The 26,122-nt window shown below is 38.6% G+C and overlaps 1 protein-coding gene across 1 annotated transcript in view; it reads left to right on the top strand.

Moving 5' to 3' along the window:
- ULK4 (unc-51 like kinase 4) overlaps positions 1 to 26,122 on the top strand; it is a 1,503,227-nt gene that overhangs the window by 1,144,993 nt on the left and 332,112 nt on the right. The window contains exon 33 of the mRNA XM_053714343.1: positions 4,878 to 5,044. Within this exon, the coding sequence (XP_053570318.1) occupies positions 4,878 to 5,044 (167 nt within the window). The remainder of the gene's footprint in view (positions 1 to 4,877; positions 5,045 to 26,122) is intronic.

A 26,122-nucleotide genomic window follows, 5' to 3' on the forward strand; every position in this document is an offset into this window, starting at 1 on the left:
GGTTTCATGTCCATTTATTGCAAAAGAATTTTGTGGTCCTATACAAATAAATGATAATAATAATGATAGCATTTATTGAGTAACTGACAAAACAAAACAGCCCAACTGAGGATTATCACCCAAGTTGTTAAAGGGACATTAAACACTAAATACATTTCATGCACCTCCCGCTAATCATGGGCGCTGCCATATTGGAACATAGATTACATTGCAGGTAGCTTAGGAGAGTTGCTGCACGTATGGAAACAGGTCAGCACAGGAATGTTATAAAAGATAGATTTCAACATGGCAGCACCCATGACTAGAGGTAGGCGGGAATACCTCAGTACTATGCTTGCAAAATGTATTTATTGTTTATCGTCCATCAATCAGTGAGCAGCATGAGTTAGTGCATCTTAGCTGCTGTGTGAACAAGTTCTCACCAACTATGGACTGAAATAGATTTATTCTATAGGCAATGAGCATCTTCTTTTCCAAATGTTTGCTAATGTCACCTGCAATGGGCAAGTGTGCAAAGCCATAGGAACTTCACTGCTTTTGTTGCAGGGGCAGAGACTGTTATGAAACCATTATCTTGGCCCTCATTAGAAATAGGGCAGTGTGATATTTCATGTGAGTATAAAATCACCTGCAACACTAGGCATGAGTGATGGAGATTGGGTTCTTAGAGATATATACGTGTTGTGCTTATGTGGGACCTATAAATCTACTTTCTACATAAAAGGCTGAAAAACACAGCATATATCACATAAAAATAATAGATTTGGGGTAAGCGCTGTAATGTCATCTGGTGGTTAAAATATGCTGCAAAACAATATCTGGAAGTTAACATATTTATTAATATGATTTGTATTTTCCTTAAAAGTACACAAAACTCCTTGTGATTGCAAGATTTTTGTAGGCTTGTATTCCTTTAACATACCAGCCAAATATTAAAACTTTCTGAAAAGTTGACACTGTATTTGCTGCCGTGGTTTTCAATGGCCATACTCTCCCCACCACATGCCTTATTTGCAGATTCTAATCCAGACTTGTTACTGGAGAAGAGATAGCAAAATTTACATTGTTTTGCAGGATCCTTTTAAAAAGGCTCTTGTATTGTCTGACATATACATATATAAATGAGTTTCTACATGCTTAAACAACGACTATTTTCAGAGTTAAAGTACATAAAAGGGGACAAAATAAATACTAACGTATATTGCAGTTTCTTTTGTTTTGTTTTCACTATATGCATAATTAAATATTTTATATTACAATTTGAAGGTGTTGTATGTCCCATTAACAGACCTCCCGTCTGTCCCTATTTGAGAGGGACAATCCCTGATTCTGAGATCTGTCCCTCTGAGACAGCCATATGTCCCTATTTGCAGAATTTTCATTAGCTCCGCCCACAGAACACCGAGACACACCCACGAACTACCTGGACACACCTACAGACCACCCAGACACAACCACAAACTACCTGGACACACCTACAGGCCACCCAGACACAACCACAAACTGCCTGGACACACCTACAGACCACCCAGACACAACCACAAACTGCCTGAACACACCTACAGACCACCTAGACACAACTACAAACTGCCTGGACACACCTACAGACCACCCAGACACAACCACAAACTGCCTGAACACACCTACAGACCACCCAGACACAACCACAAACTGCCTGGACACACCTACAGACCACCCAGACACAACCACAAACTGCCTGAACACACCTACAGACCACCTAGACACAACTACAAACTGCCTGGACACACCTACAGACCACCCAGACACAACCACAAACTGCCTGAACACACCTACAGACCACCTAGACACAACTACAAACTGCCTGGACACACCTACAGACCACCCAGTCACAACCACAAATGATGATCCCTCCCCTAACAATACAGCTAAGCCCACAAAATGGTGACAGCCCCTATCAACTTCCTATGTCCCTGATACTCAGCCACAAATGCAGGGACATATTTTTTAAGACTAGCTAAGAACAGACTTTTTAAAAAATTCTTTTGATTATTAACTGTAGGATTCTGTCACTAAACATTTGCATGTTTGCAAGTATGTTCTAATTATGCTTAAAAAACTAGATGTATGATTAATGTTTCCATGGTGAACAACAATGTGATATTACATCTGAATTTAAATTGACGATGTCTGCAATGACACTAGACTGAGATACACAAAAGCATATTCTGGTACTTATAGCACACACATGCTTCTTTTCTGCTATCATTTTTTGTCACTATGGCATTATGGCAACAATTTCTAAACCTGAAGAAACTCTTTACCGATGGACACGAAGGAGCTCATTCACAAAGCAGAATGCACCTCTTTTATTTTTTCAGCTCTAAATAACTATTTTTTTATTTATTTTTTTGGTACTTTGCAATTTGCATTCTGTGCCGTTTTCTTTCCCAGAGCTTTGATATTTTTTTGCCATTCCATTATATTCTGTTCAGAATATCCTGTTTGTATTATACTCCTTTTTGTGTTTTACCTCATATTATATTAGATAATAGGTTCTCCATAACATATAATTATGTGTACTCAGGTTATTATTTCTTTGTTTTTCCAGTGTTTGCATTACATGAGCACAGTAGGAGTTTAAAGCTTTTTGTGCTATGCCATTAAGTATCCATTTTGTCCTAGTTTCACAGCCTGTGACTGTTTTTTTGTGTGATCTTGGTATTTCTGTTAGCATTGCTTTCCTGTTACATACTTCATATTCTTTTTATAATACTATCTGTGTATCATTTTATGACAAATATCATTGTATATAGTTTTGTTTGAGGTAAAACACTACTATATATTGCTTTTCAATTAAATTATAGTTTCAATGCAGTGGTTCATAACCTTTCTTTGACACTGACCCAAATTATGTAAGTAGCATTAACTCACTGACTAATTTCTTAATTTTAATATTTGCTCAGTGACCTATTCTTTAATTAAAATATAATATATACTAATGCATTGTTCATTCAGTGAACTGCCTGACATAACTGTCCTCCCTCTTGGATTGTAATAGAAAGATGGGCCACAAAACATTGACAGCAGTGTCCGCGTGCTTGAATTCTAAAACTAATGTATTAATAATACTTTTTTTTACGTTTCTCATTTCGCTTTTTTTAAATGATAGGGTCACATCATTATTCAACCCTTGTTAAATGTCCCTCTAATGCATATACTTACCAAAGTTGCAGTACAGTTTGTCTTTAATTGCTCCTGGAACAAGAAAACTTTCATTGTCTTACCCTTGTACTGGTTGGGATGTTTAATCAGCACAATCTAGACCAGTTGTAAATTTACTGTTGTGAGGTTGCTTATTTATCTCAAATACACTCAGGACAACACATGAAGCTAGGATGTTGCATATACTAATATCACCTCCTGTTCCTTTGGCCCATCTTTGACATCTTTATTCCTCATGTCTGCATCTGTGCACCTGTACTTTTATCAGTTCATCAGCAGAGGGCACTGCATGGCAGTGTTGCCTGGTCTTTTCTCACAAAATCTGAATATATGGGTATGCTCTGCCAATCATCTCCATCCCTAAGGACCTCCTCCTATATGTGCCTTTTTCTCTTTTATAGCACATCCAACTCCCTGGTGCAGAGCATATGTGTACAGTCACATTTCAATTCTCCTTTTTTGAGCTTCTACAAACATCTTGGCTATATATCATATCATATAATATATAAGATATCTGTATATACTTAATCCTAACTTTATTCACTGACACTGAGCATACAGAAAAGGAACACACTGTAAAACAATAACTATTTTGTCCAGTTATCTGTTTATTATAATATGGCGCTTTCTTGGAAAACCAAATAGACAAGCTCTTAGGGGCCCATTTATCAAAGGGCTTGCGGACCTGATCCGACACTGCGGATCAGGTCCGCAAGACCTCGCTAAATGCGGAGAGCAATACGCTCTCCACATTTAACATTGCACCAGCAGCTCACAAGAGCTGCTGGTGCAACGCCGCCCCCTGCTGACTCGCGGCCAATCGGCCGCCAGCAGGGAGCTGTCAATCAACCCGATCGTATTCGATCGGGTTGATTTCCGGCGGTTCCTGTCCGCCTGCTCAGAGCAGGCGGACAGGGTTATGAAGCAGCGGTCTTTAGACCGCTGCTTCATAACTTGTGTTTCTGGCGAGTCTGAAGACTCGCCAGAAACACGGCCCTTCAAGTTCCATACGGAGCTTGATAAATGGGCCTGCTAAACTTATACATAAGTGTCTGAGAAAAGAGTAGTATACATTTATGCAAATGTTCTCTTTAAATGTGGAGATCTGAGTTGTCACAGTTGTTTATATGGAAATGTAGTTCACCATCCATTATAACATTTCTATGTCAAGAAACCTTATAAGAAGGATACTAACAAACTGCATCCTTTTGTCTCTTTATGACAGTAACATCTTATTTGCCAGCATGTCTTGTCACCCTTGTTTTCATTATCAAAGATCTTTTTTTGTGTTTATGGTACATTGAGCTTCGAACAAGCAAGTTTTCTCTTTAAGCCCTAATGATCTAATTAAAGGGGCAGGTCCGTTACCATATGTAGAAAACGAAGCTTAAATGATCATTAAATACAATAAATAGCATTGCATAATTTACAAGTGCGTGATATAAACACAATGCAATAAGACTTACTCCAAAATTCAAATAAGCACCTTAACGACTATCGGAATCAACAAACAAATGTTAAAAAACAGTATTTTAGTTTATTTTTTTCACTGTTATTAATTTGTTCCCTAATATTAATTTGTTTAAATATATCCAACATTGTAAACACTTTTCTAGTTAATTTTGTTGACAAATTAGTGATTTATGTTTATGTGCTATTTTTTATTCATGCAGGTCTGGTACACCATGTCACAAACATGATAATAGAAACAGCCGCCTTGTACCTTGAAGTAGAGGACAAAAGCAGAGTAAAGATTGCTAACGCACAACTAATTATGTTACTCGATATACTGCACTATATGCTGAAATACACATCAGGTGTAATACGACTGGTATTGCAGGTACGTTGTAAAACATTTGTTCAAAAACTGTAGATTATTTTTTAAAAATCAAAATAATATGTTGTGTATTATGTGTACAAGTACATTGTAAATAGGCATCTAGCTTTTTGGCATAAAAGTTATACTAGTTAGTTTTAGGCATTTTTTTCTTACACTTTTCTTTCATAATGCTGGTGAGAGTCCATGAGCCATTACTGCTGGGAAATACTTCTCATGACCACTAGGAGGAAGCAAAACTTTCCAGAACTACAACAGCCCTAAAACCCCTCCCACCTTACTGGAAATTAGTCTAATCTTTGCCTTCGCAGGAGGAAGGTGAAGAATGAAGGTGCTCCAGATGTTATTCAGAGAGAGGGGTACTCAGACTTATTTGATGCCCAGTTTCCTCTTACAGAGCTACTGTTTGACAGAGAGGACTATGGGATAGTGGCACAATTACACTCAGTGAGAGTTAGTCACAGGTCTGCCACAGGTGTGATAGGGACCGGTCCCTAGCCTCCCCCTGTCGGATCATCGTTATACACCATATACATAGATCCTCTGCTGTCATGCATACAGCGCTGGATTGGGTTTCTACTGGAAGCAGTAATTTCCTGCAAGTGGTAAGTCCAGTAGTGTGGGGGACTAATACGTGAGTAGGGGGTTTGTTTTGTAGGCATTGATTTAGCCTTTAGGCTATTAAGAGGTACACTTGTACAGCATAGCCAGGGGACTGTTGTGGCAGGCATCTTTTTATATTAAATTCTCTGTTCTTTTGTCAGACTTGCATTTAAGCCAATCACTGCTGACTCATAAATAACTCCACGAGAGTGAGCACAATGTTATCTATATGGCACACATGAACTAAAAGTGTCTAACTGTGAAAAACTGTCAAAATGCACTGAGATAAGAGGTGTCCTTTAAGGGCTTAGAAATTAGCATATGAGCCTACCTAGGTTTCGCTATCAACAAAGAATACCAAGAGAATTAAGCTAATTTGAAGATAAAAGTAAATTGGAAAGTTGTTTAAAATTGCATGCCCTATCTGAATCATGTAAGTTTAATTTTGACTATACCTTTTAAGGGTATATTTATAGAATTCTACACCCTGTATATTTTTAGCACCTTTGATTGATTTTTTTTATGCGCGTTATTGTATTTGCACTTCTTGTTTTTTTATTCATAGCTCTGTATTTTTGAAACAAACTGAAAAGATTCTGACTGCTTGCTCTAAGCTACCCTGCTGCTCACAGTGACAACACCTATAGCAATATTTTTTGTTCTCTGTATTTTTTGATCTTTGTGCGCAAAGTTTATAAAATACATTTTGTGCGCGTTTGGCCTAGCAGGATATTGTAGGTCTGGTAATTTGCACGCACATTCTTATCTCTGTAGTGCAAGCTGAGGCGTGTGCCTCAGTTTTTTCACGCTCGTAATCTATTTAGTGTGCTTTGTTTTTTGTGTGCGCCTGTCAGTTGCTTGGCTTTAGTTTTTTCCCTCCTTGCTGTGTCAGGTTAGTGCTCATCTTTTTCTTCATTGTTTATAGATGGAGGATTCATGTTTTTCTCTTGTTTCAGCATTTTTTTGTGGAGTGGGTAAGATTATCAATTCTGCCAAGAGCTTCTTTAAGGGTGTAGGATTCTATGTTGTTTCCTGTGCTTTTCATAGGCCTGTTACTTAATTATGGAAGATTCTGAATCTGTCCCCCATACTGTGAATGTTAGTTCCTCAGAAGCTGGATCCACTGAGCACTTTCCTACTAATATTAAGTGTTTGCGTTTTGAAAGCTTGTTGATAATCTACCCTCTGCTCAGCTTTGCAAATCTTGTATGGATTATTTAATACATTCTAATCAGACCAAAGCTGCTCTTTCTTGTTAAGGGTATCTATACAAGGGAGTTCTTCAGATTTTGTTCCAGGGCTTAAAGATTTTGTACACTCTACTGCCTAGTTTCTCAACCTGTGGTACGTGTACCCCTGGGGGTACTTGGGGCACTGGCAAGGGGTACTTCAGGGATTGGTCTTAGTTATTGTAAACATTACGTAATCAAATAAAGCTGTGTCTCAAATTTATACCATTGAGCACTCCTAACGGGGCAGAGTTTGAGTATTTCCCTGCCTAGGTTGGACCACTGGTCAATCACTGATTCACCTCAAATTGATAAAACTTTAGATTCTGGCTTGAGACAAGTTATAGATAAATGTGCCACTGTAAAATGGGTAAAGTGCATCATACTGAAGTGTGATATAGTAAAACAAGACAGATAAACTGTGTATGAAATAGTTATTAAATATATAAAGATGGTACCATAAATATTACTTTCCTCGTCATGCAGAAAATAGTTTATTTTCCTTTTCTTTTTTTTGTAATACAAGAAGCGCATTCATTGCATTTAATTATTAATATCAATCGACTATATATCTGTGTTTTATGTGCTTATTATTCTCTTGTAATATTGCAAAATCTTAAATTCTAGCAAACATAAAACAAATATCTGATTCCTATATATTTATTTCATTAATATTTCTGAAACAAGCTTGTGAAATCAAGTGATACACATGATTTTCATTTTTGCTCATGTAAAATATTAATAATAATTGTGCTACAGTTGGGGTGCATAGGAAACAACTCCTGTACCTTCAGGGGTACTTGCTACAAGAAGACTGAGAAACACTGCTCTACTGTACCTGAAATGTCAGGGGTTTTTCCCTGCTTTGTTTGCCATGTGCTGCTGGCAGGCATTTTACTTACCTCTTACTGAATCTGGTGCAGAGTGTCTGATGCTGCTCATTTCCTGCATGCCCTCTTATGGCCGGACTGGTGTACATCATCTGTATGAGACATGTTGCAGTCTCAGTGTTGTGATGTCATCACTTATTATTGAAAGGGCCTCTGTTCGGTATGCTTTGCCCTTGCGTTGTCTCAGACCGGTTTGTGAGTTCCTGTGTATTACCTGGCTGTCTGACGTCCCTCCTGGTTCCTGACTCGGCTTGTCTGACTACCAGCTCTGGCTTTGACTCCTGGCTTGTTATTTGATCTGTGGACTTTTTATTATTTCTTTAATAAAGTTGTGATTATTTTTACACTTCTTGTCTCAGTCTGATTCCTGGCACCCTGACAGCCTCCTTCATGTAAGTGTAAAAGGTCGGTTACTGATAATCCCTCCATTAGTTTATGTGATTTAACCAGTTCTAAATTGGTTAAACTATGTGTTTCTGAACCCAGTGCTTCTGAATTATCCTCTGAAGGTGAGTTATTGTCAGATAATCAGGAATTAGTTTCTGACCAAGAAACACTCATCATCTTTTCTGTTTAAACTTGAACATCTTCATTCTCTTTTAAGAGAAGTGTTATGTACCTTAAAAGTTCAGGATACTAAGGTTTCTGTGGCTAAGTCTGTTAAGCAATTGGATTTGATTTTTAAATGCTAATTTGCCAGAGGTTTTTCCTGTTCCAAATGCTATCTCTGATTTAATTTCTAAAGAGTGATCTAAGCTAGGTATCCCATTTAATCCTGCTTCTAATATAGATCATTGGGAAACTATCAATAAAGTAGATAGTGCTATTCCTATTGAGGTTAGTACTTCTTTTAAACACCCGATGGATAGAAAGTTTTCTTTCTATAGAAAGGCTTTTCTACTCAACAAACAGGTTTTCTTTTTAGACCTGAAATTAGTATTGTTGTGTTGCCACAGCCTCTACTCTTTGGTGTAAAGGTTTGTCTGAGCAGTTTTCAGATGAGTCTAGTCAAGAGTTTTTGAATTAGTTAATGCTTTAATTTGTGATGCTGTTGTTAAAATCAAAGCCAAGAATATGGCAGGACCAGGAGACCCTTATGGCTGAAATCATGGTCAGCTGATTCCTATTCAGAGGGATCATTATCATTTTCTAAGATTTGCATTCATAGGCAAACAGTTTGTTACTCTTCTGTTTGGTCTAGCTCTTTGAATAGAAGTATTAGGCTTGATGACAGCAGCTTCAGATGCTATTCAGTTTGCTCGGTTTCACATAAGACCTCTTAAGCTTTGTATGTTTCGTCAGAGGTACAGGCATAACAATCATTTGTCTCAGAAGATTCTTCTGGATTTCAGAACAAGGCAGTCCCTGTCTTGGTGGATAAACCATCAGACCTTGGTTCAAGGGGAATCTTTTGTCCAACCAAATTGGAGTGTGATCATGTCAGATGCAAGTTTTCAGGTTGGGGTGCAGTCTGGAGTTTCCAGAGGGCACAGGGAGTTTGATGTCCTATGGAGGTGAGGTTACCAATAAATGTTCTGAAAGTCCGTGCAATTTTCAGGGCTCTTCAGAATTGGCCTCTCCTGACTTATCTGAATTTCCAGTAAGACAGTGTCACAGCAATGGCTTAAATCAATCATCGGGGGGGATTCACAGTGATTAAAGAGTTGTTTCAAATTCTGACTTGGGCACAGATATATTTTTTTCAATCTCTGCAATTCATATTCCAGGGGGGATGAACAATTGGGAAGCAGATTTTCTGAGTCGCCAAACCCTTTTCCCAGGGGAATGGTCTCTTCATCTGGAAGTTTTCATTTAGATTGTGGATCTGTGGGGACTTCCAGAAATAGAACTGATGGCATCTCAATTAAACAACAAGCTTACCAAATACTTTGCGATGTCCAGGGATGCTCAGGCGGAGTTTGTGGGTGCTCAAGTAGCTCCTTGGTTGTCTTGTCTGGCTTAAAATTTTCCTCCTCTTGTTCTGTTACCAAGAGTTATAGCCAGGATCCAGAAGGAGGTATCATCAGTAATTCCGATTACTCCATCTTGGCTTTGCAGAACTTGATTTGCAGATCTAGTTCAGATGTCCAGTTGTCCTCCGTGGTATCCTCTGTGCCACAATCTTCAGTCTTTTGGCCTGTTTTTTCATCAGGATCTCAAATCTCTAAACTTGATGGCTTATAGTTTGATAGCTTAATTCTTAGACAGAGAGGTCATTCTGATTCTGTCATTGAGACTTGATTCAGGCTCATAAACCTGAGACAAGGTGTGTGTAGCATGGTTTTTGCTGGCATATGGAGCATGGTATTTGCTGGCATACTTTTAGAATTCCTAGAATTCTTCAATTTCTTCAAGATGGTTATCTGCCTGTTCTTTGGTTGGCCAGATTTCAGCTCTTTCAATCCTTATTTCACCCGAAGATTGCTAAATGTCCTGATATTCAGAGTTTTGTTCAGGCTTTAGTCAGAATTAATTCAGTGATTATATACATGTATCCTTCTTGGAACCTTAATTTAATTCTAAAGGGTAGATTTATCAAATGCCGGGCGGACATGATTCGGTGCAGCAAATCAGTTCCGCACGACATCGCTAAATGCATACGCTGTCGTCATTTAACATTGCACAAGCATTTCTGGTGAAAGGACAGGTTAAGGAGCAGCTGCTTCTTAACTTAAGTTTCCGGTGAGCCGGAAAATTCTGAGGTAGATTGCAGCATTCACTGCTTATTAAATCTATCCCTAATAGTTTTGCAGGTTCTTCCTTTTGAACCTATGCATAATTTAGATATTCAGCTTTTGTACTGAATTGTTTTGTTTCTATGGCAGGTTTGAGAATTAAGTTTGATTTTTGTTCCTAAGGTGGTTTCTTCAGACAATATTAATTGTAAGATTATTATTCCATATATCAGCATGTTTAAGAAAAAAAAAAAGAAAATTAAACATTTAGTAATCATTTTGTCCCAACCTCATTACTCTTGGGCTCCACAGCTTGGGTATTACTTTCTCAGGAGTAATTGATTGTGGTCTCTTACTACCTTTACAAAAGAAAATATAGTTTATACCAAAAAAAAAATTCATATTAATTCATTTCTTTCATGGTGGTGAGAGTCCATGAGACCCGCCCATAGTTATGTAATTTAGTTTTTTTTTCATTTAGTTTTTCTGGTCGAAGTTTCAAGTGTACACCTCTTTTTTTTCCTGCTCCATTTTGCCCTTATTCTTGTCTACCCTTCTTCTACTGCTTGCTTGGCTATACATCAGACAAGGTGGGGGAGGGGTTTTAAGGTCTCTTGAAGTTTTAGGAATCTTTTGCCTTCTCCTAGTGGTCAGAGGGGTATTTCCCAGGAGTAATGACGCATGGACTTTCACCACCATGAAATAAATTAATTTATCAGATAAGCATAAATTATATTTTCTCTAGAACATTAAAGGGACAGGACATCCAAATTTTTTCTTTCATGAATTAGATAGAGCAAACAATTTTAAATAAAATTCCAATTTACTTCTGTTATCTAATATGCTTCTTTCTCTTGGTATCCTTTATTTAAAAGCATACCTAGGTAGACTCAGGAGCGTGGAGCTAGCTGCTGATTAGTGGTGCAAATATTTGCCTGTTGTCATTGGCTTACTGATGTGTTAAGCTAACTCCCAGTAGTGCATTTCTGCTCCTTCAATAAAGGATACCAAGAGATTTAAAGGGATATGAAACCCCAAAATGTGTTCTTTCTTCTCTTGGTATCTTTTGTTGAAAAGCAGGTATGTATGCTTATGAGCCATCCCATTTCTGGAGCACTATATGGCAGCAGTTTTGCAAGAATGTTATTCATTTGTAAGCACTAGATGGCAGCACTGTTTCCTGCCATATAGTGTTCCAGATGCTACCTAGGTATTTCTTCAACTAAGAATATTATGGGAACGAAGCAAATTTCATAATTTTTTTTTAAAATGGTATGCTCCGTTTGAATTAAAAAATATATTTTGGGGGGTCGGAGCTAGCTCTGGATCTGAACAGTCGCACAACACTACAGCTCAGATTATATTATACAGAAAACAAGCATTATGGCCCTTCAGACTCCTGAACTTTCTTAAACTTGACAACATAAGGGCTATGGAGACCTAGATAGCCAAAATACAAGAGCAGAACAACTTCTGAACATCCAGACTCTGTTTTCCCGACATCAAGTCAGCCTCTCTAAGAGCGGCCATCTTTATATTTACGCGGCAACCAAGGTGAAGTGGGTATTGACTGAAGGAAACAACTCTCATAGAACCGATACTGCAAAACAAAACTACATTAGGAGAGTGCAGCTGTGTGTGGTGAGCTGAGATTTATAAAGTGGTAGTCCTTACATGTAAAATCAGGATTTATGGGCTGGATGTCATGGAGGCGATCAAAGGAACAAGCCATTCTGAAACTAACTATGCAACACTTTCTTCAGCTAGAAAACCAACTCAAAGACAAATCGACTCCCTAACATTGTACCCTGAACATTGCCACACAGATGAGCAGCCGGAGACAGATGACAGCGTAGCTCGACCAGCGCATTCCTCTTTCTTAGCCGCTCCACAATACTACCCTGCCAGGGCAGAAGATTATGGAAAACAGATAACAGCCACTGATGCTGACAACACAAAGTATATAGAGCCAGCTCACACAATGACCCCTCTTCAGTTCCAGGAAGTTGCGGGAGATAAAGAGGCAACACGCAGCTGTGCTTTTAGTCCCAAGTCGGATGCATTCTACTGGAAGGGGGCAATTGAGAGAGGTTTCTTCACCTCTAGCCCCCCACAATTTGAGCTAATACCTGCGCGGCTTCGGATCAACAATTTGCATCTTCCTTTGGTGCTTAGTGAGACTGGGGCCGCTTCGGCCCGGAAACTAGAGCTGAAAATGACTGCACCACATCTTCATAAGTCTGGTATTGGCTAGACTCTAGAGTATATCCTCCTGACTGGACTTATTCCGAGAGAATTAATTCTGGGACAGCTATGTTTACTTTATACCAGAATGCTATACAGCTAAGTTTTTTCTAGGTCATGGTAATACCCATTTAGAACGGCTCCTCTGCTTCCATATAATCAATATTTGTTTCAATAATGTTATCAGGTTTTTTCGCATAATAGATAGTTAGTGTTTCTTTTATGTACAGTACATCTAATTTCTTGTACTGACTCAGTTAAAATAATGATATCATTGATAATTACATATGTCTGGGTTTCGACTGACATTAAGATATTTATTTTACACAGCCCAGTAGACTAGAGGTTCTGCTATCTATTTAATATGCTGAGTTACATGCCAACAAACTAAAGTTAGAAAGATCTAATAGTCAGCTTTACCTTTATTTAATGTAGAGCAAACCAGACATGTTGACATTCTGGAAATGAAGCCCTGTCCTGCTTTAAATTATGCTTAAATGTTTTTCATGTTGAGACACTTAGCCTATAGCTTTATATTATAAGGGTTTGTAGTTACTGAAATTGTTCACAGAAACAAGTATAGCAGCCAACCTCTGTGTGTTTGTGTTGTTTCTATTATTTAATTTATATATTAGTCTGGTTAAATGGCTTGTACAATATGAGGCTAAATGTAAGAATTTATACCAATAATATGCCTACCTCTTGTAACATTCATGTCTCTTAATTCAGATAGTTATTATGCATGATATATTTCTGGTAGATGAGTTTATTTTGGATAATTTTGGTCATGTAGTAACCTATATGTTAATTTAATGCGCAGTATCTATGTTCATTATGATAAGAGAGAAATAACCCTTCTACAGACAATTGGAGATTTTATATACAACAAATATGATTTGCACTGGCATTCCCACTATAAACGTTCCACTGTTGAATGTATACGTTGGGGGCACAATTTAAAATATAGTAGTTTATAGTGGTTTATATATTTTATTTTTCATGAACTAGGGAAATTCTCATATTTTGCCCTCATTGACTAATTGTGTTTATGTTACTACTTTTAGTATAATTAATTTTAAGCTAAGCTTTTGTATCTCCACCCTTAATTTACACATCCCTTGTCATATCAACATTTAGATTAAAGATGGTTATTTTTGCTATCTGAACAGTAGAGTAACATATGTTTTATATTACACACCTAATTGTGTGTCTACCTCACAGAGCTCACTATGTTATCTTCTCTCGTAGTTGCAGACAATTGTTTACTCATAACGTCTGCCTGTCCCTGGGTATAGGGCCCGTACCCAGATGACAGGATTTATTTACAATAGTTCGGTAGCTTCTGTGGTTTACCCTGAGCCAAAGTAAGCCATCTCACATTCTGCTGTTGCGAAGATAGGTATAGTCCTATGTTGGGGTTACTCCCATGTAAAATGTATTTCTTATTTCCTAGTTTCTATTAGATGTTGTACACTCCCAGTTGTTTATCATCATTGTATTGAATATCTTTACTCCACAACTCATTTTATTAACCTAAACTGCCAGCTATTTATATTTTTAGTAGTGTTAGACTAATAGAAGACTGCTGCTTTCTACAACTGATAATTCCCTCATACAGTTAGTTACTGTATAGGCTAGAATAGGCTGTTCAATGACCCTTATGTCACCAGAAACCGCAGGAGAGATCTTCACTTGTCGTATCATTCATTGGTCTCCGCTTCTCCCCTACCCCATATAGAACGCTAGCACTTTTGATTGTGTCTGGAGTTTTCTTGTTACCCCCAAACATTACCCTAGTATTCTGATATTTTATTTAAATTAGATATCTAACGTGTGGTCTCCCTTGACATATACCACACGTAATTCATTATTATAGATCCTAATACCTCTATACTTCCAAAATTTGTTATACATAAATTGCTAAGCTTTAGAAAAAAATCTATTTTGGATTTTATTCTGACAATGGGGGTATTAGCCCTTAATGACATTATTTCTTCAGTACTGCACATTACAGTTTTCCATATACTAGTCTTTAGTTATGAGACACCATTTTGTTCCTTTTATTTATATTGTTGTGATGTGAGATTTGTGTTTATCACTCTTTTTGTTTTTATATATTATATGAAACCTGTTCTCTCATTTCAATGCGTTTCGGCTGTGTCCTAACCGAGAGCAATGCTTGTACTGTGGATTTTTGGTATTGTAATAATATAATATATGGGGTTTGTGCCCCTTTCATTTCATTGTTTCATTGTCATTATTATTTTCAACTAATTATTTATGTTAATATATTCTACGTTGACAAGTACAGACTGTTAATAAGAGAGCCCCACCCATGAGTTACCAGCATAACACTAGAAGTAATATAGCAGTGTTTCATGACCTTTTTGTAGCAAGTACCCCTTTATGCAACACATACACTGATCTCAAACTCTCAAATGAGCAAAATAATAATAATTTTTCTGATATCAAGAATTCATTTTAAAATCCAGTCTTACTGAATCTGGATACAGCACATCTTTGGAAACATTAAAACAACAAATAAATGGATAAACACACATACAGCAGATATGTAATCCATTTATTTTATATCACTTGATGAACCTCCATCGTCTCATATTAGTTAAAGGGTCAGTTCTAGAGGTCATCTATGTAGGCTTTGCTTTCATTGTCTCATGTTCCTTTTTTCTCTTTTCCCTCCTGGTAATTCTTTACCTGGTGCACAGTGTCAGCTGATTCAACAAATCAGATAATTTTCTTATCATGGAGTGACTGGAACATTTCACACTATTCACAGACTGTAAGAAGCAATAATGTTCAGTCAGTACCAAGACATTGTAACATACATACCTATTCATTGTGATTGGTGTTCACTGGACCAGGTGATTCAAATCATAAATATATTTTAATAGTTTTATTTCCAGATGATGTAAAAGGAAAGAACACATTTTCATATCATAAGGATATGTGAGAGTTCAGAAAGGTGAATGCGAACAGAACATTCCTAGCCACTGATTACCTCCTCTCATGGGGAAAAATAAATATATTTTGTGTACACATTGAGCTGAAAAATTCCAAAATACTTTTGCAAGGAAAATGAGGAATTGCTGTAAGCCATGGTATTGTAATCTGTATTGATTATTATAAGAGTGTTAATACCAGACCATATTAGAAATATTTCTTCAATGGCTATGGAGCATAACCTCCCCAAGACTCTGATAAGGATCAAATGTTTAAATTACTTCACAATGATATAGATAATGTCTCCTTCGGGACTAAATAGGTTGAGGGTATGAGTCATGTGGCTAAAACTGGTGAAAGTTGGAACAGGATCTGAATTGAATTAATTTATGTTAATGTATAATGATGCTTATTGGAGCCATCAGTGCCATAAAATGTTCTTACCTCAGAAAATAAACTGGAAAAGAACTTTCAATGTGATACAGATAGGCTTTTCTCCAACATAGGTGTGTCCGGTCCACGGCGTCATCCTTACTTGTGGGATATTCTCTTCCCCAACAGGAAATGGCAAAGAGCCCAGCAAAGCTGGTCACATGATCCCTCCTAGGCTCCGCCTACCCCAGTCATTCTCTTTGCCGTTGCACAGGCAACATCTCCACGGAGATGGCTAAGAGTTTTTTGGTGTTTAAATGTAGTTTTATTCTTCAATCAAGAGTTTGTTATTTTAAAATAGTGCTGGTATGTACTATTTACTCTGAAACAGAAAAGAGATGAAGATTTCTGTTTGTAAGAGGAAAATGATTTTAGCAACCGTTACTAAAATCGATGGCTGTTTCCACACAGGACTGTTGAGATGAATTAACTTCAGTTGGGGGAAACAGTGGGCAGACTTTTGCTGCTTGAGGTATGACACATTTCTAACAAGACTTGGTAATGCTGGAAGCTGTCATTTTCCCTATGGGAACCGGTAAGCCATTTTCTTAGTTTAGTATAAGAATAAAGGGCTTCACAAGGGCTTTAAAGACTGGTAGACATTTTTCTGGGCTAAAACGATTACTTTATAAGTATATTTAGTGGATTATAACTATAAATAGTTCTTTTAATCTTGGGGATGTATTAAAACAACGGCAGGCACTGTATTGGACACCTTTTTCACTGGGGGCCTTTTCTAGTCTTAGGCAGAGCCTCATTTTCGCGCCACTAATGCGCAGTTGTTTTTGGAAAGCAAGGCATGCAGATGCATGTGTGAGGAGCTAAGAACCACTGAAAAAGCTTATTGAAGGCGTCATTTGGTATCGTATTCCCCTCTGGGCTTGGTTGGGTCTCAGCAAAGCAGATACCAGGGACTGTATAGGGGTTAAATGTAAAAACGGCTCCGGTTCCGTTATTTTAAGAGTTAAAGCTTTCAAATTTGGTGTGCAATACTTTTAAGGCTTTAAGACACTGTGGTGAAATTTTGGTGAATTTTGAACAATTCCTTCATACTTTTTCACATATTCAGTAATAAAGTGTGTTCAGTTTAAAATTTAAAGTGACAGTAACGGTTTTATTTTAAAACGTTTTTTGTGCTTTGTTATCAAGTTTATGCCTGTTAACATGTCTGAACCATCAGATAGACGATGTTCTGTATGTTTGGAAGCCAAGGTTCCTCCCCATTTAAATATATGTGATGAATGTGACATAGTGTCCAAACAAAGTAGGGACAATGATGCCACTGATAATGATGTTGCCCAAAATGATTCCTCAAGCGAGGGGAGTAAGCATGGTACTGCATCATCCCCTTCTGTGTCTACACCAGTCTTGCCCACACAAGAGGCCCCTAGTACATCTAGTGCGCCAATCCTTCTTACTATGCAACAATTAACGGCTGTAATGGATAATTCTATTAAAAACATTTTGTCCAAAATGCCCACTTATCAGAGAAAGCGCGATTGCTCTGTTTTAGATACTGAAGAGCATGAGGACGCTGATGATAATGGTTCTGACATACCCTCACACCAATCTGAAGGGGCTAGGAGGGAGGTTTTGTCTGAGGAAGAAATTTCAGATTCAGGAAAAATTTCTCAACAAGCTGAACCTGATGTTATTACTTTTAAATTTAAATTAGAACATCTCCGCGCTCTGCTTAAGGAGGTGTTATCTACTCTGGATGATTGTGACAATTTGGTCATTCCAGAGAAGTTATGTAAGATGGACAAGTTCCTAGAGGTCCCGGTGCCCCCCGATGCTTTTCCTATACCCAAGCGGGTGGCGGACATTGTAAATAAGGAATGGGAAAGGCCCGGCATACCTTTTGTTCCTCCCCCTATATTTAAAAAATTATTTCCTATGGTCGACCCCAGAAAGGACTTATGGCAGACAGTCCCCAAGGTCGAGGGGGCGGTTTCTACTCTAAACAAACGCACTACTATCCCTATAGAAGATAGTTGTGCTTTCAAAGATCCTATGGATAAAAAATTAGAGGGTTTGCTTAAAAAGATGTTTGTTCAGCAAGGTTACCTTCTACAACCAATTTCATGCATTGTTCCTGTCACTACAGCAGCGTGTTTCTGGTTCGAAGAACTAGAAAAGTCGCTCAATAAAGACTCTTCGTATGAGGAGGTTATGGACAGAGTTCAAGCACTTAAATTGGCTAACTCTTTTATCTTAGACGCCACTTTGCAATTAGCTAGATTAGCGGCGAAAAATTCAGGTTTTGCTATTGTGGCGCGCAGAGCGCTTTGGCTAAAGTCTTGGTCAGCGGATGTGTCCTCCAAGAACAAATTGCTTAACATCCCTTTCAAAGGTAAAACGCTGTTTGGCCCTGACTTGAAAGAGATTATTTCAGACATCACTGGGGGAAAGGGCCACGCCCTTCCTCAGGATAGGTCTTTTAAGGCTAAAAATAAGCCAAATTTTCGTCCCTTTCGCAGAAACGGACCAGCCTCAAATTCTACACCCTCTAAGCAAGAGGGTAATAGTTCTCAAACCAAACCAGCCTGGAGACCGATGCAAGGCTGGAACAAGGGTAAGCAGGCCAAGAAACCTGCCACTGCTACTAAAACAGCATGAAGTGTTGGCCCCTGATCCGGGACCGGATCTGGTGGGGGGCAGACTCTCTCTCTTTGCTCAGGCTTGGGCAAGAGATGTTCAGGATCCTTGGGCACTAGAAATAGTTTCTCAAGGTTATCTCCTGGAATTCAAGGAACTACCCCCAAGGGGGAGGTTCCACAGGTCTCAATTGTCTTCAAACCAAATAAAAAGACAGGCATTCTTACATTGTGTAGAAGACCTGTTAAGAATGGGAGTGATTCATCCTGTTCCATTAGGAGAACAAGGGATGGGGTTTTACTCCAATCTGTTCATAGTTCCCAAAAAAGAAGGAACATTCAGACCAATTTTAGATCTCAAGATTCTAAACAAATTTCTCAGGGTTCCATCGTTCAAGATGGAAACCATTCGAACAATTCTTCCTACCATCCAGGAAGGTCAATTCATGACCACGGTGGATTTAAAGGATGCGTATCTACATATTCCTATCCACAAGGAACATCATCGGTTCCTAAGGTTCGCCTTTCTGGACAAGCATTACCAGTTTGTGGCACTTCCATTCGGATTAGCCACTGCTCCAAGGATTTTCACAAAGGTACTAGGGTCCCTTCTAACGGTGCTAAGACCAAGGGGCATTGCAGTAGTACCTTACTTGGACGACATACTGATTCAAGCGTCGTCTCTGTCAAAAGCAAAGGCTCATACGGACATTGTCCTAGCCTTTCTCAGATCTCACGGGTGGAAAGTGAACATAGAAAAAAGTTCTCTGTCCCCGTCAACAAGAGTTCCCTTCTTGGGAACAATAATAGACTCCTTAGAAATGAAGATTTTTCTGACAGAGGCCAGAAAATCAAAACTTCTAAGCTCTTGTCAAGTACTTCATTCTGTTCTTCTTCCTTCCATAGCGCAGTGCATGGAAGTAATAGGTTTGATGGTTGCGGCAATGGACATAGTTCCTTTTGCACGAATTCATCTAAGACCATTACAACTGTGCATGCTCAGACAGTGGAATGGGGATTATACAGACTTGTCTCCGACGATCCAAGTAGATCAAAGAACCAGAGATTCACTCCGTTGGTGGCTGAACCTGGACAACCTGTCACAGGGTATGAGCTTCCGCAGACCAGAGTGGGTCATTGTCACGACCGACGCCAGTCTGGTGGGCTGGGGCGCGGTCTGGGAACCCCTGAAAGCTCAGGGTCTATGGTCTCGGGAAGAATCTCTTCTCCCGATAAACATTCTGGAACTGCGAGCGATATTCAATGCTCTCAAAGCTTGGCCTCAACTAGCAAAGGCCAAATTCATAAGGTTTCAATCAGACAACATGACGACTGTTGCATATATCAACCATCAGGGGGGAACAAGGAGTTCCCTGGCGATGGAGGAAGTGACCAAAATAATTCAATGGGCGGAGAATCACTCCTGCCACTTGTCTGCAATCCACATCCCAGGAGTGGAAAATTGGGAAGCGGATTTTCTGAGTCGTCAGACTTTCCATCCGGGGGAGTGGGAACTCCATCTGGAAATCTTTGCCCAAATAACTCAATTATGGGGCATTCCAGACATGGACCTGATGGCGTCTCGTCAGAACTTCAAGGTTCCTTGCTACGGGTCCAGATCCAGGGATCCCAGGGCGAATCTAGTAGATGCACTGATAGCGCCTTGGACCTTCAACCTAGCTTATGTATTCCCACCGTTCCCTCTCATTCCCAGGCTGGTAGCCAGGATCAATCAGGAGAGGGCTTCGGTGATCTTGATAGCTCCTGCGTGGCCACGCAGAACTTGGTATGCAGACCTGGTGAATATGTCATCGGCTCCACCATGGAAGCTACCTTTGAGACAGGACCTTCTTGTTCAAGGTCCATTCGAACATCCGAATCTGGCTTCACTCCAACTGACTGCTTGGAGATTGAACGCTTGATTTTATCAAAGCGTGGGTTTTCAGATTCTGTCATTGATACTCTTATTCAGGCTAGAAAGCCTGTAACTAGGAAAATTTACCATAAAATATGGAAAAAATATATTTGTTGGTGTGAATCTAAAGGATTCCCATGGAACAAGATAAAAATTCCTAAGATTCTATCCTTTCTACAGGAGGGTTTGGAGAAAGGATTATCTGCAAGTTCTTTGAAGGGACAGATTTCTGCTTTATCTGTTTTACTTCACAAAAAACTGGCGGCTGTGCCAGATGTTCAAGCTTTTGTTCAGGCTCTGGTTAGAATCAACAAACAAAAAGAACAAAGAACAAAAGGCATAGGTTTAGGAAGAGGAAAAGAAGGGGCAAGAGGGTCACTTCAAACAGAAAAGAGATATGGCCTGAGAGTGAATCGACAGAAAAACAGATACAAAGTCACACAGTAATCAATGTCTCTTCACATGATCTGACACATGAACAAGAGCAATTACTACAGCTGGGACTAGGTTTTGTACCAGCTGAAGACTTTAATGTTTTTGACACTATTATTGATGTCAATAAGTTTGTACGTAAATTGACATTAAAAAAGTTTTTCACACAGCAAAATATGTCCCAGCCTTTTGTCTCAGATAGCAATTGTGATCCATACACCTTAGAAGTTACTCCTATTGATCTAACATTTGACGAAGTACGTGACTATATGTCTCTTTTGGAATTAGAAGTTGAATCCAATAAGACAAACTTTGGGGTCAAAAGCACACATGTAGGCTTTAGGCCACCGTCCATTTTTTACCCCACAAGAAGTAGGGGTAATGTATTGGAATTCTTCCATAAACAAGTAGAGATGGACTTGCAGAGTCTACACGATAGTTTGAGTACTACTATCAAGGTCCAAAACTTATCTCTATCACAGAAAGTTGCCCTTAAATCCCTGCAAGAGAATTATAATATCATAATCAAGCAGGCGGATAAGGGGGGTAATGTAGTGGTACTCAATAGAGGGGACTACATTGAAGAAGCTAATCGTCAACTTAATGATACCCAAGTCTATGCAAAGTTGGGAAAAAATCCAACACTTGACTACCAGAGACTTCTGTATGATCTATTGGATGATGGGAGAGAAGCTGGATTTTTTGATAGTGACACTTTTGACTTTCTTTATGTCAAGGATCCTATCATTCCCATCTTTCACCATCTTCCAAAGATCCACAAGTCTCTGGAGTCTATCAAGGGAAGGCCCATTGTTTCGGGCATTGGCTCCCTCTTGGAGAGATTATCAGCTTGGATCGACAGTATCCTCCAACCATTAGTATTACTTGTTCCTAGCTTCTTAAGAGACACTAAGCATCTTCTGAATTTTTTGGATAATGAGATCTGGTCCTCGAATAAAGTTTGGCTTACTGTGGATGTTGTTGGTCTGTATTCGGCCATACCGCATGATTTAGGCCTGCGGGCCGTTAAATTTTTCTTGGACCGGTATAGCAATTATTCAACGGATTTCAGAAATTATGTTATTGATATAATAGAGTTCTTGCTTAACCATAATTATTTTCTTTTTGAAAATGAGTTTTTCCTCCAGAAACGTGGAACAGCTATGGGGGCAAAATTTGCCCCCTCCTATGCCAACCTATACATGGGTTGGTGGGAGCTGTTCCACGTTTATGGACAGGAAAACTCTTTTCAACATTGTATCAAATTCTATAGACGTTATATCGATGATTTGCTTTTTATATGGGGGGGTACAGTGCAAGAGGCTGATGAATTCGTTGCAAGCCTCAACAATAACAGATATGGATTAAGTTTCACATATACTTGTGACTCCATCAAGGTTCCATATTTGGACTTAACACTTATAGGTGATGTTTGCAATGGGGTCGTCATCTCTGAGCTGTACTCTAAGCCAATCAAGTCCAACTCTCTGTTGCATGCAAAGAGTTTGCATCCTAGGTGCACAGGCTTTGGTATGATAAAAGGCGAATACATAAGATTAAAACGCAATTGTTCTAGCGAACAGACCTTCTTATTAGAGGGTGTTGCATTAAGACAAAAATTTATTGAACGAGGATACGAGGTCTCTACAATAGAGAAAGCAGCAGCTCAAGTGGAAGCTATGGACAGGTCATCTCTCCTAAAGGACAAACCTAGGTATAGGTCAAAAAAAATTGTTGCACAAGATGATAAAATAATTTTTAGCACACGATACAGTAGACAATATGATGCCATTATTAAAATTGTAAAGAAGAATTTACCCATATTAATGGGTGATGCATCTTTGAACCCTATTGTCAAAAAAGGCTTTCGTTTCGTCTCAAGACGAAATCAAACCTTAGGCAACCACTTGTCTCCCAGTATGATTCGTGGTTATGCTAAAAAAGACAGTTGGTTAACCACTAAAGGTCCCTTCAAGTGTGGCAAATCAAGCTGCAAAGCATGTGGCCAAGCGATGGTTACGAAGCAATTTCAATCGTGCGTTACTCAACGGATATATAATGTGGATCATTTCTCCAACTGTAGAAATAAGTATGTTGTCTACATGATCAAGTGCACATCTTGTAACCTACAATATGTAGGTATGACCACCAGGGAAGTCCGAGAAAGGATTAGGGAACATCTCAATGATATCTCCAATGTCAATCCATGTTCAGCATTGGCAGAGCATTTTATTGTCGAACATGATTGTAAGGTGGACTCATTCAGATGGCTGGTGATTGAGTTAATTCGCCGTCCTGTAAGAGGGGGTAATGTGGATGAGATACTTTCCAAAAGAGAAGCCTTTTGGATTTTCACCCTGAGAACAAGGGTACCTTTGGGTTTCAATATCGATTCAGACATAATTAATGTCTGGAAATAGGTAACTCACTCAATATTAATTGATTTAGAAACAACATACAGTTAGGTTTGATGAAACACATAGGCAAATTTTTATATACACCCCTTGGGGTAATTAGAAATTAGGTTTATTCCTCAGTACAATGGTTATAACAACAAGAGGGAATATTCACTACAAACTTAGTTTTATTTATGTGATATCTCTCTGATAAGTTATTAACCCAGATAATTTCATTCCCCCTCCTTTCTGGGCTTTATGTGATGCTCTTATATGTTTCATCAAGTTTTATTAGATTGTCCCATATGATTTGTAGAATAGACACAATCTTTCTCATACCATCTTAATATTAGGCGAGCAAATTTGTGTTCAGCTATTCTCAGTGATTGAGCAATTATGTTTGTTATAGTTTTCTGGGTGGATGTTTTGCCAGTGTTGCAAGCTTCGACCTATACCATACGTTAACCTGTTAGGTTTAAATATAATATCAATATCTGGTATGGATGGAGACTGCGATAAAAATGGCAAATATATAATTTATCAGTAACTGATAAGGGCCTCCCCCAGATTTCTATTTGCACTCTTACTCAGTGAAGTTGAATATAAATAAACATAAAATGTAAAACCTTGTATGGGGAAAAAGATGTGTAACATTGATATGCATAGGGGCAAACTTTTATATTTTGAACAATGTGTGTTTTTTCTTTTTCTTTTCTCCTTTTTCCTTTAGAGTGAAGGGTTAAAGTATTCACAGGGGCGGTCACTATGATCTCCTCAATCAATTATTCATTAGGTAAATTGTCCAATCATCTTTTCACTGAGGGTATTTATATGTCCAGCATTGTATAATTCACAGGTCACGGATGAAGGCGTGAGCCGAAACGCGTCTGACCATTCCCTGCTACATGTAGCTTGTTTTTATGTATTGTAATCTCTCCTAAGTGATGCCAGCAATAAATGTGCTTTTTTTCACAAACTACTTCTATGCCTGAGACCCGCTTTTTTTGTTACTGATCTGGTTAGAATCAAGCCTGTTTACAAACCTTTGACTCCTCCTTGGAGTCTCAATTTAGTTCTTTCAGTTCTTCAAGGGGTTCCGTTTGAACCCTTACATTCCGTAGATATTAAGTTACTATCTTGGAAAGTTTTGTTTTTGGTTGCAATTTCTTCTGCTAGAAGAGTTTCAGAGTTATCTGCTCTGCAGTGTTCTCCTCCTTATCTGGTGTTCCATGCAGATAAGGTGGTTTTGCGTACTAAACCTGGTTTTCTTCCGAAAGTTGTTTCTAACAAAAACATTAACCAGGAGATAGTTGTGCCTTCTTTGTGTCCGAATCCAGTTTCAAAGAAGGAACGTTTGTTACACAATTTGGATGTAGTTCGTGCTCTAAAATTCTATTTAGAGGCTACAAAGGATTTCAGACAAACATCTTCTTTGTTTGTTGTTTATTCTGGTAAAAGGAGAGGTCAAAAAGCAACTTCTACCTCTCTCTCTTTTTGGCTTAAAAGCATCATCCGATTGGCTTATGAGACTGCCGGACGGCAGCCTCCTGAAAGAATCACAGCTCACTCCACTAGGGCTGTGGCTTCCACATGGGCCTTCAAGAACGAGGCTTCTGTTGATCAGATATGTAAGGCAGCGACTTGGTCTTCACTGCACACTTTTACCAAATTTTACAAATTTGATACTTTTGCTTCTTCTGAGGCTATTTTTGGGAGAAAGGTTTTGCAAGCCGTGGTGCCTTCCATCTAGGTGACCTGATTTGCTCCCTCCCATCATCCGTGTCCTAAAGCTTTGGTATTGGTTCCCACAAGTAAGGATGACGCTGTGGACCGGACACACCTATGTTGGAGAAAACAGAATTTATGCTTACCTGATAAATTACTTTCTCCAACGGTGTGTCCGGTCCACGGCCCGCCCTGGTTTTTTTAATCAGGTCTGATGAATTATTTTCTCTAACTACAGTCACCACGGTATCATATGATTTCTCCTATGCATATTCCTCCTTTACGTCGGTCGAATGACTGGGGTAGGCGGAGCCTAGGAGGGATCATGTGACCAGCTTTGCTGGGCTCTTTGCCATTTCCTGTTGGGGAAGAGAATATCCCACAAGTAAGGATGACGCCGTGGACCGGACACACCGTTGGAGAAAGTAATTTATCAGGTAAGCATAAATTCTGTTTTCCTTTAAGAAAGAATACACTCCAAATTGTAATAGTACTAATTATTTAATAACTTCAGGAACCAGGTAGTACCAATGTTCCTTGTGAACGAAGGGCGACAAACACGGTTGCTGCATGCAGAAAGTTGCTTGGTCTATATGTGCTCCATATATATACTGTGTGTGTGTGTGTGTGTATATATATATATATATATATATATATATATGTGTGTGTGTGTGTGTGTGTAATTTTTTTTATATCTATATATTTTTTGTGTGGACGTATATAAATAAATAACATATACATATATATATATATATATATATATATATATATATATATATATATATATATATATATTGTGACAGAGAGTCTGGTTTGGTGATAGAGGGAGTATATATTAGACCAAGTTTAATACATTTCACTTTACCATTTTGCTAAGAAACCCCAGGGAAGTGATTAGTGCTTTTAGTTGTGACTACGTTACAGCTGTTAAAGACAATTAAACTCAGGTGTGGCTCATGATTACTGCTCCTAGGGTTTAAAA

Source organism: Bombina bombina, chromosome 5 (assembly GCF_027579735.1).
Source record: "Bombina bombina isolate aBomBom1 chromosome 5, aBomBom1.pri, whole genome shotgun sequence".
In the NCBI taxonomy this organism is placed as follows: Eukaryota; Metazoa; Chordata; class Amphibia; order Anura; family Bombinatoridae; genus Bombina; species Bombina bombina.